Source organism: Balaenoptera physalus, assembly GCF_965194825.1.
Source record: "Balaenoptera physalus genome assembly, chromosome: 13".
Classification (NCBI taxonomy): domain Eukaryota; kingdom Metazoa; phylum Chordata; class Mammalia; order Artiodactyla; family Balaenopteridae; genus Balaenoptera; species Balaenoptera physalus.
In genome coordinates this window covers 27,436,430-27,455,134 of record NC_138892.1, presented here as the reverse complement: position 1 = coordinate 27,455,134, position 18,705 = coordinate 27,436,430, and the positions used below count along the sequence as shown (strand labels likewise).

At 36.2% G+C, this 18,705-nt stretch overlaps 1 protein-coding gene across 6 annotated transcripts in view; it reads left to right on the top strand.

The window, feature by feature from the left end:
* Window positions 1-18,705, top strand: part of MRPL42 (mitochondrial ribosomal protein L42) — a 63,563-nt gene that overhangs the window by 20,271 nt on the left and 24,587 nt on the right. For all 6 annotated transcript variants that reach the window (XM_082419161.1, XM_082419163.1, XM_082419158.1 and 3 more), the window contains one exon: window positions 11,923-14,779. In XM_082419161.1, coding sequence (XP_082275287.1) covers window positions 11,923-11,968 — 46 coding nt within the window. In that variant the 3' untranslated portion in view covers window positions 11,969-14,779. The remainder of the gene's footprint in view (window positions 1-11,922; window positions 14,780-18,705) is intronic.

Below are 18,705 nucleotides of genomic sequence, written 5' to 3'. Positions count from 1 at the left end.
TTGTCTCAGCAGTCATAGGTCTTTTGCATTTTCTTACAACTTTCAGAATCAGCTTATCCATTTCTACAAAAAGCCTGCTGGTATTTTGAAGGAGATTGCATTCAGTCTCTAGATCAATTTCAGGAGAATTGATGTCTTAACAGTATTGAATTGTCCCATCGATTAAAATAGTATATTTCTCCATTATTTAGGTCTTTTAAAAAATATCACTTAACAGTGTTTTATAGTTTGCAGTGTATGAGTATTGTACATTTTTTGTTAAATTTATCCCAAACATTTTGTATTCTTTATGCTATTGTAAATAGTATTTTTAATTTAAATTTTCAGTGGATTATTATTCATATGTGGAAATACAGTGGATTCTTGTATATTGACATTGTATCCTGTGATCTTGAGATAATTCTAGTAGCTTTTTTTTTTCAATTTTATTTTATTTTTTTTATACAGCAGGTTCTTGTTAGTTACCTATTTTATACATATTAGTGTATATATGTCAATCCCAATCTCCCAATTCATCCGACCCCCCCACCCGCCCCCTGCTTTCCCCCCTTGGTGTCCGTACGTTTGTTCTCCACATCTGTGTCTCTATTTCTGCCTTGCAGACCGGTTCATCTGTACCATTATTCTAGATTCCACATATATGTGTTAATATACGATATTTGTTTTTCTCTTTCTGACTCACTTCACTCTGTATGACAGTCTCTAGATCCATCCACATCTCTACAAATGACCCAATTTCGTTCCTTTTTATGGCTGAGTAATATTCCGCTGTGTATATGTACCACATCTTCTTTATCCATTCGTCTGGCGATGGGCATTTAGGTTGCTTCCATGACCTGGCTATTGCAAATAGTGCTGCAATGAACATTGGGGCGCGTGTGTCTTTTTGAATTATGGTTTTCTCTGGGTATATGCCCAGTAGTGGGATTGCTGGGTCATATGATAATTCTATTTTTAGTTTTTTAAGGAAACTCCATACTATTCTCCATTGTGGCTGTATCAATTTACATTCCCACCAACAGTGCAAGAGGGTTCCCTTTTCTCCACACCCACTCCAGCATTTGTTGTTTGTAGATTTTCTGATGATGCCCATTCTAACTGGTGTGAGGTGATACCTCATTATAGTTTTGATTTGCATTTCTCTAATAATTAGTGATGTTGAGTAACTTTTCATGTGCCTCTTGGCCATCTGTATGTCTTCTTTGGAGAAATGTCTATTTAGGTCTTCTGCCCATTTTTTTTTCTTTTTTTAATTTATTTACTTTGGCTGTGTTGGGTCTTTGTTGCTGCACGCAGGCTTTCTTTAGTTGCGGCGAGCGGGGACTACTCTTTGTTGCGGTGGGTGGGCTTCTCTTGTTGCAGAGTGTGGGCTCTAGGCGTGAGGGCTGCAGTAGTTTTGGCACTTGGGCTCAGTAGTTGTGGCTCTTGGGCTTTAGAGTGCAGGCTCAGTAGTTGTGGCGCACAGGCTTAGTTGCTCTGCGGCATGTGGGATCTTCCTGGACCAGGGATCGAACGTGTGTCCCCTGCATTGGCAGGCAGATTCTTAACCACTGTGCCACCAGGGAAGCCCCTTCTGCCCATTTTTTGATTGGGTTTTTTGTTTTTTTAATATTGAGCTGCATGAGCTGTTATATATTTTGGAGATTAATCCTTTGTCCGTTGATTTGTTTGCAAATATTTTCTCCCATTCTGAGGGTTATCTTTTCATCTTGTTTATAGTTTCCTTTGCTGTGCAAAAGCTTTTAAGTTTCATTAGGTACCATTTGTTTATTTTTCTTTTTCTTTCCATTACTCTAGGAGGTGGGTCAGAAAAGATCTTGCTGTGATTTATGTCAAAGAGTGTTCTTCCTATGTTTTCCTCTAACAGTTTTATAGTGTCTGGTCTTACATTTAGGTCTTTAATCCATTTTGAGTTTATTTTTGTGTATGGTGTTAGACAGTGTTCTAATTTTACTCTTTTACTGTAGCTGTCCTGTTTTCCCGGCACCACTTATTGAAGAGACTGTCTTTTCTCCATTGTATATCCTTGCCTCCTTTGTCATAGATTAGTTGACCATAGGTGTGTGGGTTTACCTCTGGGCTTTCTATCCTGTTCCATTGATATATATTTCTGTTTTGCACCAGTACCATATTGTCTTGATTACTGTAGCTTTGTAGTATAAAGTCCGGGAGCCTGATTCCTCCAGCTCCGTTTTTTCCCTTCAAGATTGCTTTGGCTTCTAGTAGCTTTTTATTATGTTCCTAGGAGTTTTCTGCATAGATGATCATGCCATCATTGAATAAAGACAATTTTACTTCTCCTTTTACAATCTGTATGCTTTTTATTTCTTTTTCTTGTCCTATTGCACTGCTTAGGACCTTAAGTACACTGTTGAGTAGAAGTGTTGAGTGTGAACATCATTGCCCTTTTCCCAGTTTTAATGGGTCTTTAAACATTAAGTATGGGCTTCCCTACTGGCACAGTGGCTAAGAATCCACCTGCCAGTGCAAGGGACATGGGTTTGAGCCCTAGTCTGGGAAGATTCCACATGCCACGGAGCAACTAAGCCTGTGCGCCACAGCTACAGAGCCTGTGCTCTAGAGCCCACAAGCCACAACTACTGAAGGCCATCCACCTAGAGCCTGTGCCCTGCAACAAGAGAAGCCACCGCAATGAGAAGTCTGTGCACTGCAATGAAGAGTAGCCCCTGCTCACTGCAACTAGAAAAAGCCCACACACAGCAACAAAGACCCAATGCAGCCAAAAATAAATAAGTAAATTAAAAAAAAAATCATCTAAACATTAAGTACAATGTTTAGTATGGATCTTTTTTTTAAAAAATAAATTTTATTTATTTATTTATTTATTTATTTATTTTTGGCTGAGTTGTGTCTTCGTTGCTGTGCGCGGGCTTTTTCTAGTTGCGGTGAGCGGGGGCTAGCTACTCTTTGTTGCGGCATTTGGGCTTCTCATTGCTGTAGCTTCTCTTGTTGCAGGGCACAGGCTCTAGGCACGTGGGCTTCAGTAGTTGCAGCATGCAAGCTCAGTAGTTGTGGCTCACGAGCTCTAGAGCGCAGGCTCAGTAGTTGTGCATGGGCTTAGTTGCTCTGCGGCATGTGGGATCTTCCTGGACCAGGGATCGAACCCGTGTCCCGGGCATTGGCAGGTGGATTCTCAACCGCTGCGCCACCAGGGAAGCCAGTATGGGTCTTTTTGTAGATGCCCTTTATCAGGTTGAGAAGGTCCCTTCTATTCCTAGTATGGAGAGTTTTTATCATGAGTGGGTGTTGAATTTTGTTTGATGCTTTTCCTTTATTTTTTAAGATGAACATATAATTTTTTTGTTTAGTCTTTAATATGATGGATTAAATTGAATGATTTTAAATGTGAACCAAACTTTCATTCCTTGGCTAAACCCCAGTTGATCATGATATATTATTTTTTTAATGTATTGTTGGTTGTGATTTGTTAAAATTTTGGGTAGAATTTTTACATCTTTGTTTTTAGGGATATTGGTCTGTATTTTATAATATTTTTCCCTGGTTTTGGTATCAAGTAATGCTTGTATCTTAGAATGAGTTTAGAAGTATTCCCTCCTCTTCAGTTTTTTTGCAAGAGTATTTGTAGGATGGTTATTATTTCTTTCTTAATGTTAGAATTCACCAGTGAAGCTGTCTGGGTCTGGAGTTTTCTTTGTGGGAGGATTTTTAACTACAAATCCAATTAGTGTAGTCAATAGCTAGGGCTATTACTGTAGTCAATAGCTAGTTTGTTTCATCTTGAGGGAACTTTGGTAGTTTATATCAAGGTATTTGCCCATTTCATCTAAATTGTATATTTGTTCATATTTTCTCATTCTTTTAATATTTTTATAATCTGTAGTAAACTCACGTTCCTTATTCCTGGCATTGTTATTTTGATCTTTTTGAGAACCAGCTATTGGTTTAATTGATTCTATTGTTTTTCTGTTTTTTATTTCATAAATTTTTTGCTCTGTTATTTTATTCCTTCTGCTTATTCTGGGTTTAATTTGTTCTTTTTCTGGTTTCTTAAGGCTTATTGTTTGGAAGTCTGTCTTCTTTAAGCGTTTAATGCTATAAATTTCCCTTTCAGCACAGTTAGCTACATCCCAGAAATTTTGATACGTTTTGTTTTTCATTCACTTCAGACTATTTTCTAATTTCCCTGTGATTTCTTCTTTGACCCAAGAGCTATTTAGCAGTGAGTTAATTTCCAGATGTTTTGAAGTTTTCCAATATCTTTTTTTAAAAAATTTATTTATTTATTTATTTTGGCTGCACTGGGTCTTAGTTGCGGCATGTGGGATCTTTAGTTGTGGGATCACAGTGTGTGGACTCTTGATTGTGACACGCGGGTTACTTAGTTGTGACACGTGTGTGGGATCTAGTTCCCCGAGCAGGAATCATACCTGGGTCCCCTGCATTGGGAGCGCAGGGTCTTACCCACTGGACCACCAGGGAAGTCCCTCCAATATCTTTCTGTTCCTGGTTTCTAGTTTAATTCTGTTGTGATCACGAAACATACTTTGTATGGTTTCAGTCTTTAAATTAATTGAGATTTGTTTAATGTCCCAGATTATTGTCTGCCTTAGTGAATGTGTATTTGAAAAGAAAGTGTATATTGTGCCATGGCTGGGGGTGGTTTTCTAAGAATATCAATTAGGTCTACTTGGCTGGTGGTAGTGTTCAAGTTTTCTACAGCCTTACTAATTTTCTGTTTATTTAATCAGTTATTATGAGAGGAATGTTGAAATCTGCAACTGTAATCACAGATTTTTCTGTTTCTCCTCCCAGTTCTGTTTTGTCTTCATATATTTTGAAGCTCTGTTATTAGGTGTATATTCATTTCTTATTGTTATATTCTCTTGATAAATCGACACCTTATCTTTATGAAGTGTTCTTTTTTATTTCCACTGATATTTCTTATTCTGAAATCTAATTTGTCTAGTATTAATATAGCCTGTTCAGCCTTCTTTTGATTAGGGTTCACATGATATATCTGTTTCTATTCTTTTACTGTTAACCTACGTGTGTCTTTATATTTGGAGTGTTTTTTTTTTTAACATGGTATAATATTTATTTATTTATTTATTTTTAAATTTTTAAAGTTTTTATTGGAATATAGTTGACTTACAGTATTGTGTTCGTTTCAGGTGTACAGCAGAGTGAATCATATATGTGTGTGTGTGTGCGCACATCCTTTTTCAGATTCTTTTCCCATATAGGTTATTACAGAATATTGAGAAGAGTTCCCTGTGCTATACAGTAGGTCCTTGTTAATCTATTTTATATGTAGTAGTGTGTATATATTAATCCCAATCTCCTGATTTATCACTCTCCCCCATGTTTCCCCTTTGGTAACCATAAGTTTGATTTCGAGATCTGTGAGTCTGTTTCTGTTTTGTAAATAAGTTCATTTGTATCATTTTAAAAATTAGATTCTACATATAGGTGGGCTATTTATTATATGATATTCTTTCTCTGTCTGACTTCACTTAGCATGGTAATCTCTAGGTCCATCCATGTTGCTGCAAATGGCATTATTTCATTCTTTTTTATGGCTGAGTAAAATTCCATTGTATATATGTACCACATCTTCTTTATCTGTTCCTCTGTCGATGGACATTTAGGTGGCTCCCATGTCTTGGCTATTGTAAATAGTGCTGCAGTGAACATTGGGGTGCATGTATCTTTTCGAATTATGGTTTTCCCCAGATACATGCCCAGGAGTGGGATTGCTAGATGATATGGTAGTTCTGTTTTTAGTTTTTTAAGGAACCTCTGTACTGTTCTCCATAATGGTTGTACCAGTTTACATTCCCACGAACAGTGGAAGAGGGTTTCCTTTTCTCCACACCCTCTCCAGCATTTATTGTTTGTAGATTTTTTGATAATGGCCATTCTGACCAGTGCGAGGTGATACGTTAGTGAAGTTTTGATGTACATTTCTCTAATAATTAGTGATGTTGAGCATCTTTTCATGTGCTTTTTGGCCGTTTGTCTGTCTTTGGAGAAATGTCTATTTAGATCTTCTGTCCAATTTTTGATTGGGTTTTTTGTTTTTTGATATTGAGCAGCATGAGTTGTTTGTATATTTTGGAGATAAGTCCCTTGTTGGTTGCATCGTTTGCAAATATTTTCTCCCATTCTGTGGGTTGTCTTTTCATTTTGTTTATGGTTTCCTTTGCTGTGTAAAAATTTTTAAGTTTAAAGCGGGTCTTTTTTAATGAATAGAATATAGTTGGATTTTGCTTTTTTATCCAATGTGACTTCTCATTTCAGTGTCAAGTCATCTTAAGTGCTTTCTGTTTTGATTTTCAGGACTTTCACTGTTTCTCTGCCATTTGCTCTTAGCTCACTTTTTTCATGAAATTTAATTTGATTATAGTCACTTTGAATAGCTACTACCCCTATTAGCATAACTATATGCAACTATATTAGATATTAGATATCTGTTATTAGAGATCTATTAATGTTATATTTGTGGGTGATTTTTTTGTTTTCATCATCTGCTCTCGATTATTTTGTCTTTATCAGGAATGCAACTTCTGTTTTGTAGTTTTCCAGAAGACCTCTAATACAATATCTTTAATACAATGTATGTGTGTTAAGTTACTGTCTGAGGGAATATTATCTTACCTAATTATCTTCACAGCTTGAAGGTGTTCAGTTTTTCTTTGAGACCATACTTTATGCTAGTCTTTGGGTTGGTCCGCTGGTAAATTTCCCAGTGATTCTTGGAAGTTTTATTCCCAGAGTTCAGCTATCAAGTCATGTGGATTTATCTAATTTCCATTTTATCTAGGTAGGTCACCTGTGGATTAAGATGTTCTTCATTATCAAATTCTGAATCAAGGTCAGCAGAGGCTTTATGATCCCAGGGTGTTGCCCACCTCATCCAATCCCGAACCTACCTGCATTTAATTATTGGCCTCACCCAAGGTGGGGCGGACTGAGAGTATAGGTAGTATGACTATACAGAATTGATGCTGAAATAGTCTAGTAGGCAGTAAACACTGGAGATTAGATTATCTCAAGTCTGGAGATCGAAGGTTAAAATTGTTACCACTGAATTTATGATTTGGATATTACTGTTTCCTAATCCTGGGGATCCTATTTGCTTTAGGATGGCAATTCAAAGAGTCTTCTTAGATTTAGGCTTTATACTGAAACTGGGTACTAGAACTGTTTGAATTTTTAGTGTGAGAGATGAGTGGTGAGGAAATCCAGGACATTGGGTGTGAGGTTAAATTGAACTTTTAGGTCCCTGCTCTCTGCCTTTGCCTGAATGACTATTTTTATACTCAGTTGTGCAAAGGTTGATTTAAAAAAATAGCATATGTAACCATGAGGCTCCTGCTACTTCCTGTTTGATGATATTACAGGTGATGAAAACAAATTAAACTAGCTTAGCCACTACATTATAATTTACCTGAAGTAATGGGGCTTCAAACATATTCTTTGAAAGGTGCTCCTTATGCAAATCAATTTTTTTGTACTCCTGTAGCCATTTGCATTAGATATCTCCTCTGTAAATAGTTGCTGGGGACATGATTCTGAGTTGTTTTGCTCTTCTCTGCAGTCCCTGAGGTATCTCCTGTTGGCCTCTAGTGTTGCCAGTACTCAGGAAGCAGGACGTATCAGTGCCCTCAGTTGCCAGCATCTGGGTACAAGCTCTTTTTCCTCTTTTCAGTCTTCCTCAATTGGCATGAAAAAAATAAAGTCAGTGGAGCATTCCTTCCATTATAATTCTTTGCAAAATACATCATTTTAGCAATATTGCAGAGTTCCTAATGGTTTTGAGTTTTCCATTATTTTTCTCATTAATTCAACCTTAATAAGTTTGTTGAAACTTTTTATGTACCCAGAGTTCATATACTATCTTGGTTTCTCTTGCTGATTGCATATCATTTCCCTTATCTCTAAATTTTGGAGTTTCCCAAGGATCAGTCCTTGGTTCTCTTCTCTTTTCTGTCCCATTCCCTAAGACAGTGATCTCATCCAGTCTCATGGCTTTAAATACCATCTGCATTGGCTCCCAAATCTATCTCTTCCTGTCCCTTCACCTCCAGATCTGTATATCCAGGGGCCTACTTATCTAATGGACATCCCTAACTTAATGTGTCTCTAACTGAGCTTTTCATGATCCCTCACAAACCAGCTTCTTTTGCAGCCTTCCCTGTCTCAGTTAATGTCAGTTCCATTGTTCTAGCTGCTTGGGCCAGAAATCTTGGTGCCATTTTTGACTTTTCTCTTTGTCTCACACCCAACATCTGGTCTATCAGCAAATCCTGTTGGCTCTATCTCCAAAATGTATCCAGATTTGACCATTTATCACCATTCTGCCATCATCCTGGTACACGCCACCATCTTTTGCCTGGTTCATAGAAGTGGCTTTCTAACTGGTCTCCCTACTTCTGCCTTTGCTTCCCTGCAGTCTGTTCTTAGCACACAGCCAGAGTAATCCTGTTAAAAATTCCATTAGGTCTTATAATTTTTCCGTTGAAAACCCTCCAACAGCTTTCCATCTCACTTAGAGAAAAGCTATAGACCTTAACTATTATCTACTAGAACCTATGTGATCTGACCCTCTTTTACCTTTCCACTCTCATTTCCTACTATTCTCTTCCTTCTTCACTCTGTTCCAGCCACGTGACCTCTTTGCTGTTCCTTGAACATGCCCTTCCTTCTACCTCAGAGCCCTTAATACCTGCTGTTTACTCTACATAGAATACTTTTTCCTGCTGATATCAGTAAAGATAGCTGTCTTCTTTTGCGTTTTTACTCACTGAAGCCTTCCCTGGTCAATTTGTTTATCTTGTTTTTCTATCTAATACACTGGAATGTAATCTCCATGAGGGTGGGCATTTTGTCATGTTTTGTGTACCACAGAAACCTTAGCACCTAAAAATGGTGGCTGGCATGTGGTAGATGCTCCACACATTTAAAAATGAATGAATAAATGAATGAGCGAATGATTCTGATTTTCATAATATCTCTTAAAAAAGAAAATAACTAACATAACTCCACTAAATGTAAAGTTATGTTGAAAGAAAGAAGGATGGAAGGATTGAAAGAAGTCTGGATAGAAAGTAAGAAGGATCTGGAAAGTAATTCTAAATTTCTGAAATATAAAGCAATTCTATAAATGTATGAATAGCTGCACGACTTTATTTAAAGGGCTACTTTACTATTTTTCCATGGAGGCAACAAAAATTAGCTACCACCATGAGTAGGAGACATTTGAACATCTAGCTGCGTTGTGAACCAGGAGGTGAAGTTCTATCTTGGACTAAGAACTGTAGACAAATCTTTCAGATATCACTGAGTCGTTGTGTAATTTAAGAAGGGTAACAATATGTTTTGGTTTGCCAGGGACAGTCTCAGTTTAACTCTTTTGTTAATTATTAATAGAGTGGGTTTTTATTCTTTAAAGGATCCCAGTTTGGATGATAAGTTATAAGGGCACCCTAAAATTCAGGTGCTTGCTTCTGAGTGGTTATAGCATATATTGACATTCATGCATGATAAGAAATCTGTAAATGCTGTTTAACATTTATTGAGCATATTTCAGAGTTCGACTTTGTTAGGTTTAGGGTTATCAGGATCTCAAGCATTTTCAGTCAGTCTTGGGTAGTGAAAATGGTTGAGCATTGTAAGCTGAATCACATTTTTATAGGATAAATGCTTAGATTTTTAGGGCCACAGACTTCATTGAGAATCTGATGAAACCTGTGAATCCACTTCCCAGAAAAACACATATACAAAATTTTTATAAATAATTTCAGGAAGTTTGTGACTTCCCAAACACCCCTATTGTGGTATCTAACTGCTTTGAGAGAACACCTTTCAGGGATACTATTGCACTAGTGAAACCTCGATTATCTGGCACATAACTGGAACCCTTAAGAAAACCATAATTTTCTCAATGCCAATATAAGTACATGTAGAAATGTTTATTTAGATAAGTGATATTATGCTATATGTATTATTCTACAACTTATGGTTCCATGTTAGTACATATAGATGTGCTTCATTTTTTTAAGTTAATTTCTGTATTTTGCAATTTGTCAAAAAATCAATATCAAAAAACAGTGTATAGGAAAGTTGCCTTATGAAATCTTAAGATAAGCAAAAAATACTGAAGATCATCTTTTTTTTTTTTAATTCATTTATTTATTTAATTGGTTGCGCCAGGTCTTAGTTGCTGCAGGTGGGCTTCTTAGTTGCAGCACGTGGGCTCCTTAGTTGTGGCATGTGGGCTTCTTAGTTGTGGCATGTGAACTCTTTTTTTTATTTTTTTATTTTTTTATTTTTTTTAATGCTATTCTTGTCTGCTTACATTCTTTTTTTTTTATTTATGTATGTATGTATGTATGTATGGCTGTGTTGGGTCTTCGTTTCTGTGCGAGGGCTTTCTCTAGTTGTGGCAAGCGGGGGCCACTCTTCATAGCGGTGTGGGGGCCACTCTTCATCGCGGTGCGCGGGCCTCTCACTATCACGGCCTCTCGTTGCCGAGCACAGGCTCCAGACTCGCAGGCTCAGTAATTGTGGCTCACGGGCCGAGTTGCTCTGCGGCATGTGGGATCTTCCCAGACCAGGGCTCGAACCCGTGTCCCCTGCATTGGCAGGCAGATTCTCAACCACTGCGCCACCAGGGAAGCCCATGGCATGCGAACTCTTAATTGCAGCATGCATGTGGGATCTAGTTCCCTGACCAGGGATTGAACCCAGGCCCCCTGCATTGGGAGCTCAGAGTCTTATCCACTGCTGCACCAGGGAAGTCCCCCCAGATCATCTTAATCACAACAACTAAAGAGCATAAGAACATGTCTTATCATTTATGGTGTAGAAATCTTTACATTGAATTTCCACACTAGCAAAAAAAGTTAAAAATTAGCTCAGACCAACTTGCAAGATTCTGGCCTTAAGGGAATTTTTGAAGAGAATTCATCACCGAAAGCAAATGTACTCTGTGCAGACATTTTCTTAACTCAATAAAGAAAATAAGGAAATGTTGAGAAGAAAAAAGAATTCTCCATGGCGAAATCACTTAGTCACTGCTAACAATGCATTTTATTTCTCTTTTTCGTTCTATGCATAAATTTTATTAGTTTGCATAAATTTTTACATGGTTTTAATCATACTGTATGTATAAATTTGCATCCTGTATCATCCCTTTCCCCATTAATATTTTAATATTAAAATAGTTAATATTTTAACTGCTTACTTATTGCTTTAGGATAGATTTCCAGAAGAGGAATTACTAGGTCAAAAATTACGATTATTTAAAACAATTTTTTAAAATATTGCCACACTGGTTTTCAAAAGTATTTTACTGATTAATACTTTAAGCAGTTGGGTCTGATATTGCTTGTTTCACCATACTCATACTTGGATTGTGCATTATCATTGTAAAAATATTTGTGATTGCAAAAAAAAGTAAAAACGTTTCTTACTGTTTTAATTTGCATTTCTTCCATTTTTGTGATATTGTACATTTTTCCATATATATATTACTCATCATATTTTATTATTAAAACATGATCTTGCAGCTTTAGAGGCCTCCATTTAGAGCTGATCATCCCCTTTTGAATAAAACTTTAATAGAGCACGTTCTCCATGTTCACAATGTTTAAGGAACAGTCATCCAGATTGCCATGTTGAAACTACCTCAAGATCTGAAAAAAAGACTCTCCAAATGCTTAATTAATAGAAGACAATTTTCACAGCAGGAAAATGTGACTTATTATTAAGAGATATCTACCTGAGTTGTGTCTAAGTGTGTGTGTGTGTGTATTAGATTTCACTGATTTTTTTGAATACCAGTAAACAGCAGGGTAATATAAATTTGATATTTCTATCAGAAACAGTTAATTTTTATTAAAATAATCTTATCTTAAATATTTTCTTCTTTTCAAGGTATCATAGACGTCGTAGGAAACTGAATCCTCCAAAAGACAGATGATATTGAGGTTTTCAGGAATCAAAGAGAAATGTTATCCTGCGTCTCATTTGCCATTTGAGAAAATACAATTGGGTATATTCACTAATATGTTATATAGTAAAATAATAAAATGTCTTCTCATATATTAGAATGTGTATTTCTTTATATATATTAAGTAATTCTGGATTTCACATTCTTATTTACGGAAGCCTATTTTTATTTTCCTTTTGAGTTATTAAAGTCTACTATTTATTTTTGTGTGCCTAGTATGATTAAGTACTTTTACATTATCAGCCAAATAATAGTATAAATATGATTAATAAAAACGTGCATGATTCTCCTGAAGATTTTTAAACTGCCTTTGAAAAGAAACTCATGAGATCCACAGAAAAAATAGATGTTATGATGTTATAATGTTTCCTTTTTTGTGGCTCTAGGAAATAATTAGTTACATTTTCATCAGTTTCTACTACCTGCTAGGTCCTTAGTTTACATTATTATTAAATTCTCACAATAATCCTTTGAAGAAAGTGCCTCATCCCCATTTTACAGATAAGGCTAAGTGACTTGAAACCTACCTACCTAGCAAGTGGGAGAGCCAGGATCCAAACTGTCCAGAGCCTTTTTTTACAAGGCATCACTATGACAAGAGGTGTTTTGTTTCACCCGAGAATGTGCTTTCCTAGAAAGAATATTATTCATTTTGAGATTTTTTTTCTGGCTGTCTTAAAAATTATGTTTGCTTCAGAGCACATGCAACTCTGTGATTAAAATGTTAATATTACTAAACTAGTTTTACAAAAATGTTAGTAGTGTATTCTTTTGATTATCCCTACCAGCTTATATATGATCCTTAATAGCATTGATGTCCCTGTGATTTCTATTTAGGAGGTGAGGAGTCTTTCTTAAGAAGGTGAAAAGGTGCTTTATTCAAACTTGTGCAATATTTGTGATATTTTAAAATTTGGTGTGAAAAATGATTTCACATTCAAAGTCTATTGCTTAATCTAGTTCTTTGAATAAAGGAAGGTGAAGGGTCAAGGGTCAAGTGTTGAGTAAAATGTAAGGAATAGTGAATAGGAAAGAGTAAAGAAAATAATAATGGCCACCCTCTATTACAGAAAGGAAGTGTTTTTAAGTGGTTTATGCTCTTTTCATTAATATATTATTCATTTGGGGGGAAAGATCAAAGGAAAAACAAGTCAATAGAATTTGATAATCAGAAATATTAGAACTGGCTGTGTTTGGTGACATAGCTTCAAAAATAGGTTTTTTTCTGGTTGATTTATATCCAGAGTTTTACAAAGATTGAGATATGCCATGTTATAAAAGTAGGAAGAATAAAAACTAAATTAATTAAATAACAAATTTTCTTCTAAGTACAAGGATCTACTAAATAGAGATTGCTCAATTGTAAGATGCCCAAACCACACATTCACATGTCAGTGCTTTGGAGAATTAACTTAGTTTTTGTTGTACTGGAAATATAGTACATTGTACTTAACACTGTAGTTCCTGGAATTTTGGTCTTCACGAGTTGCTGAGTAAGTACGTATTTCATCACCACTATCACTTCCCCTGTGCTTCTCCACCTCAGAGGAGTAACCTATTATCCACTATGACTAACATTTTATGAAAGGTCAGTTTGTTTTTTTCAGAAATTTAAAAAGTACATAAAGCCTGATGCTTCTTTAAATGGAATAAATTTAGCTTCATGAAAATCTTACTACCCAGTTCTTACTCTCTTATTTCCTTCCATTGGTGAGGTGGATTAACACGCTTCAAATTGATAAAAAGCATTGTCAGTGAAACCACCAGAGGGCACTCTCACATAGGGTTTAATTTGAACATTCCTCAACCAAAGGATAGTGACTTAACAGGCAATATGTGGATTTCTTTAGGTAAGAATGACTAGTAGAGTAAATGACCTAGTGAAATTAGGTGAGGCCGTTATTGTATTCATTCTACTGATATAGTCATTAAGCATTTATTGAACCCCTACTACATATGGAGAGGCATTATACTTTTTGCCAGGCCAATAACAAAAAATGGGCCCTTCTTAAGGAGCATAGTATCTACTTAACTAGTATCTATTGAGCTACTTAACTTTTCTAATGACGTTGCTTTTTCTTTTTCTTTTTAATTAATCTTTGTCTGGGTTGGGTCTTTGTTGCTGCGCGGGGGCTTTCTCTAGTTGCAGCGATGGGGGCTACGCTTCTTTGCGGTGCGCGGGTTTCTCCTCGCGGTGGCTTCTCTTGTTGCGGAGCACGGGCTTCAGTAGTTCTGGCACACGGGCTCAGTAGTTGTGGCTCGCGGACTCTAGAGCACAGGCTCAGTAGTTGTGGCACACGGGCCCAGCCACTCCTCATCATGTGGAATCTTCCCAGACCAGGGATCAAACCCGCATCCCCTGCATTGGCAGGCGGATTCCTAACCCCTGCGCCACCAGGGAAGTCCGACGTTGCTTTTTAACCATGAGTATAATACATCATTATTTTTTTAAATTAGAGACTAAATAAATAGAAAATAAAATTACCCATAATTGCCCCAGCCAAAGACAACACTAACATTTTTGCTACTTTTCTTTCTTGTTATTTTGCTGCATAAATATATTTCAAAAATAATTGTATTTATTATGCATGTTGTTTTATAACTTGCTTTTTCACTTAATATCATGAATTTTTTTTTGCCATATCAGTAAATACTCTCATTTAATGGATTCCTATTATTTTATAATCTAGATTGTCATAATTTAATTAACTCCATACTGTTAGACATAATCGTTGTTTCTGTTTGTTCCCTGTTAGGAAGAATGCTGTTATTAACATCCTGGTAGATAGTTTTTCTTTTTATTGAAAGCTGTTTTATTTTTTTAAAATTTTATTCTAATATAGTTGATTTACAATGTTGTGTTAGTTTCAGGTGTACAGCAAAGTGAATCAGTTATACATATATATATATCCATTCTTTTTTCAGATTCTTTTCCTATATAGGTTGTTATGGAATATTGAGAAGAGTTCCCTGTGCTATACAGTAGGTCCTTGTTAGTTATCTATTTTATATATAGTAGTGTGTATATGTTAATCCCAATCTCCTGATTTATCACTTCCCCCCATGTTTCCCCTTTGGTAACCATAAGTTTGATTTCAAGATCTGTGAGTCTGTTTCTGTTTTGTAAATAAGTTCATTTGTATCATTTTAAAAATTAGATTCTACATATAGATGTGCTATTATATGATATTCTTCTTTCTCTGTCTGACTTCACTTAGCATGGTAATCTCTAGGTCCATCCATGTTGCTGCAAATGGCATTATTTCATTCTTTTTTATGGCTGAGTAAAATTCCATTGTATATATGTACCACATCTTCTTTATCTGTTCCTCTGTCGATGGACCTTTAGGTGGCTCCCATGTCTTGGCTATTGTAAATAGTGCTGCAGTGAACATTGGGGTGCATGTATCTTTTCGAATTATGGTTTTCCCCAGATATATGCCCAGGAGTGGGATTGCTAGATGATATGGTAGTTCTATTTTTAGTTTTTTAAGGAACCTCTGTACTGTTCTCCATAATGGTTGTACCAGTTTACATTCCCATGAACAGTGGAGGAGGGTTCCCTTTTCTCCACACCCTCTCCAGCATTTATTGTTTGTAGATTTTTTGATAATGGCCATTCTGACCAGTGTGAGGTGGCACCTCATTGTAGTTTTGATTTGCGTTTCTCTAATAGAGATGTTGAGCTCTTTTCATGTGCCTGTTGGCCATCTGTATTTCTTCTTTGGAGAAATGTCTATTTAGGTCTTCTGCCCATTTTTAGATTGGGTTGTTTGGTTTTTGTTGTTGTCATTTCTATCCCTTTATTTTTAACCTATATGTGTCTTTATGTTTAAAGTAGGTTTCTTGCAGACAGCATATAGTTGGTCTTGTTTTCTGATCCACTCTGACAATGTCTGTCTTTTAATCGGTGCATTTAGACCATTGACATTCAAAGTGATTATTGATATAGTTGGAATACTATCTGCCATATTTGTTACTGTTCTTTATTTGTTGCCCTTGTTCTTTGTTCTTATTTTTGTCTTCTACTCTTTTTTGCCTTTTGTGGTTTTAAATAATAATTTTATGTGATTCTGTTTTCTCTCCTTTCTTAGCATATTTCTCATACTTCTTTTTTTTTTTAATCTTTTATAGTGATTGCCGTAGAGCTTGCAATACATATTTGCAACTAAGCCAAGTCCACCCCGTACTGCTGGATTATTTTGTTATTATAAGGTTCTTGCACTACCCCATAACCCTATACTGCTTCATGGGTAGTGCAAGAACCTTATAATAACAAAATAATCCCAATTCCTCCCTTCTATCCCTTATATCATTGTTGTCATTCATTTCTCATACACAAGCGTATATATGCATAATCAAATACATCGTTATTATTTTTATTTATTTATGTATTTGGTTGTGCCGGGTCTTAGTTGCTCCCTGGTGGGCTGCTTAGTTGTGGCTCTCTGGCTCCTTAGTTGCAGCACGTGGGCTCCTTAGTTGTGGCATGCGAACTCTTAGTTGCAGTATGCAGTATCCCACTAGTGGGATCTAGTTCCTTGACCAGGGATTAAACCTGGGCCCCCTGTATTGGGAGCGTGGAGTCTTAACCACTGAACTGTCAGGGAAGTTCCAAAAAAAGTTTTTATTTCACCTTCACTTATTCCTTCTCCACTGCTCTTCCTTTCTTTATGTAGATCTGCATTTCTGACCTATATCATTTTCCTTTTCTCTAAAGAACTTCTTTTAGCAGTTTTCCCAAGGCAGATCTACTGGCAGCAAATTCCCTCAGTTTTTGTTTGAGAAAGTATTTATCCTTTACTTTTGAAGGATAATACTGCAGGGTACAGAATTCTAGGTTGGTGGATTTTTTAATCTCAGCATTTTAAATATTTCACTTCATTCTCTTCTTCCTTGCATGGTGTCTGAAGAGAGGTCAGATGTAATTCTTTTCTCCATTATACTTGATCAAAGTTTTTAATTAGGCATTTTTGCGTGTGTGTGATTATTTGATAAATGTCCATCTTCCCTACTAGACTGTAAACTCCATGACTTGCAAAGACCCTCAGTGGGTATGTGTACCACCATGTCCCTAGAGCCTAATATGGCCTGGTACATTCATTGTACCACAAGCATCTTAATATGATTTGTAAAAGAAATTAGTGCAGAAGATTTTAACCTAAGGATTCTGTAAATGGGATTTGGGGTTGGGAGTATCTATGAAACTCCTGAAATTGTCTAGAATTTTGAGAATTTTGTATCTGTGGTTTTTCCTGGGAATAGTTTTTCAGCAGTTCCTTAAAGACTGTGTCACATTATGCCCTAGTTCTTATTTGCCTGCAGCTAAGCACATAATAACATTAGTACTGGAATGATGTTGATATGCCTGAAAGAAAGTGTGGTTTCCACATATTCTCAGAAGCAACCTTAATTAGATTCCAGAATTTTTAAGAAAAGAGGAAAACAAGACATCATGTGCCTTCATTTTGGATGGGATAATTCCATCAAGGAATATTTTTCCAGTTTCAGATGTGTATTCAGAAATGAGTCAGCTTGGATATCAGTGCATAAACACAAGAAGTTAACAAACCATTTCTTTTGCTGAAGGCATAAATAAATGTCTCCATTGCTTATAGGCAAAGGGAATGATTACTTAGATTTTTTTTCCACAGAAGTTCAAAATTACTTGCTAATATTTTTACCAAAATAATTTGCAAATATTCCAGTGCTAAAGACATTTTTCCCTATTATAGCTCAGCTATTAGCCCCTTACTATTTTCTAATGTGCTGTTTAACCTTTGAAAGTTAACCAGTTAAATGCACTGGGAAGAAATGCTCAGAGTATGTACTGTGTTTTCTAATTCTGCTGAAAGGCATCCACTTAGATTTAGTAACATCACCTCACATTTATATAGCATCTTCCTGCAGGAAACCTAAAATACTTCACAGTCATGATTGCCTGAATTTTTGTTATGTTGCTTAAAAAATGAGTGCCTGTTTTTAGATGGAGAAACTGAGGCAGAATCTCACTGTTACACCTGGTAATCTCAAGTAGAACTTCATTTCAGCAGGATTGTATCTTCTAAAGTTTTATCCAAGGGCTAATCATTTCAGCAAATTTTATTAAGCACCTACAGAGTTCAAGCCACTGTGGATTCAAAGATGAGATCTCATTCCTGATTGATAAAATATCTTGCCCAGACCGTCTCTTCTTTCCCCTCTACTCAGAATTCACCTCTTCCTCCTCCATAACCCAAAACACATTTAATTACTACTATACTACCACTTTAGTTTGTATTGAATTAGAGCAAAGTTTGTGGTTAGTAGCATGGTCAGTGTGATCATTTGAATTGCTCCCATTGGCCTTTTCCATCATTGCCATCCAGGTATAATTACCACCATTAGGATCATAGAAGATAGCATAGTAGATCTGAAAGAAACCTTAAAGATGATTTTTGGGCACAGACTGATTTTACAGATATGAGAACAGATTCAGCAAGACTAATTGACTTGCCCAAGATCATATATCATGGCAGAACCAACCAATGTCGTCCTTTTTTTTTTTTTTAGATTAATTTATTTATATATATTTTTTGTTTTTGGCTGCGTTGGGTCTTCGTTGCTGCGCGCAGGCTTTCTCTAGTTGCAGCAAATGGGCTTCTCATTGTGGTGGCCTCTTTTGTTGTGGAGCATGGGATCTAGGTGCACGGGCTTCAGTAGTTGTG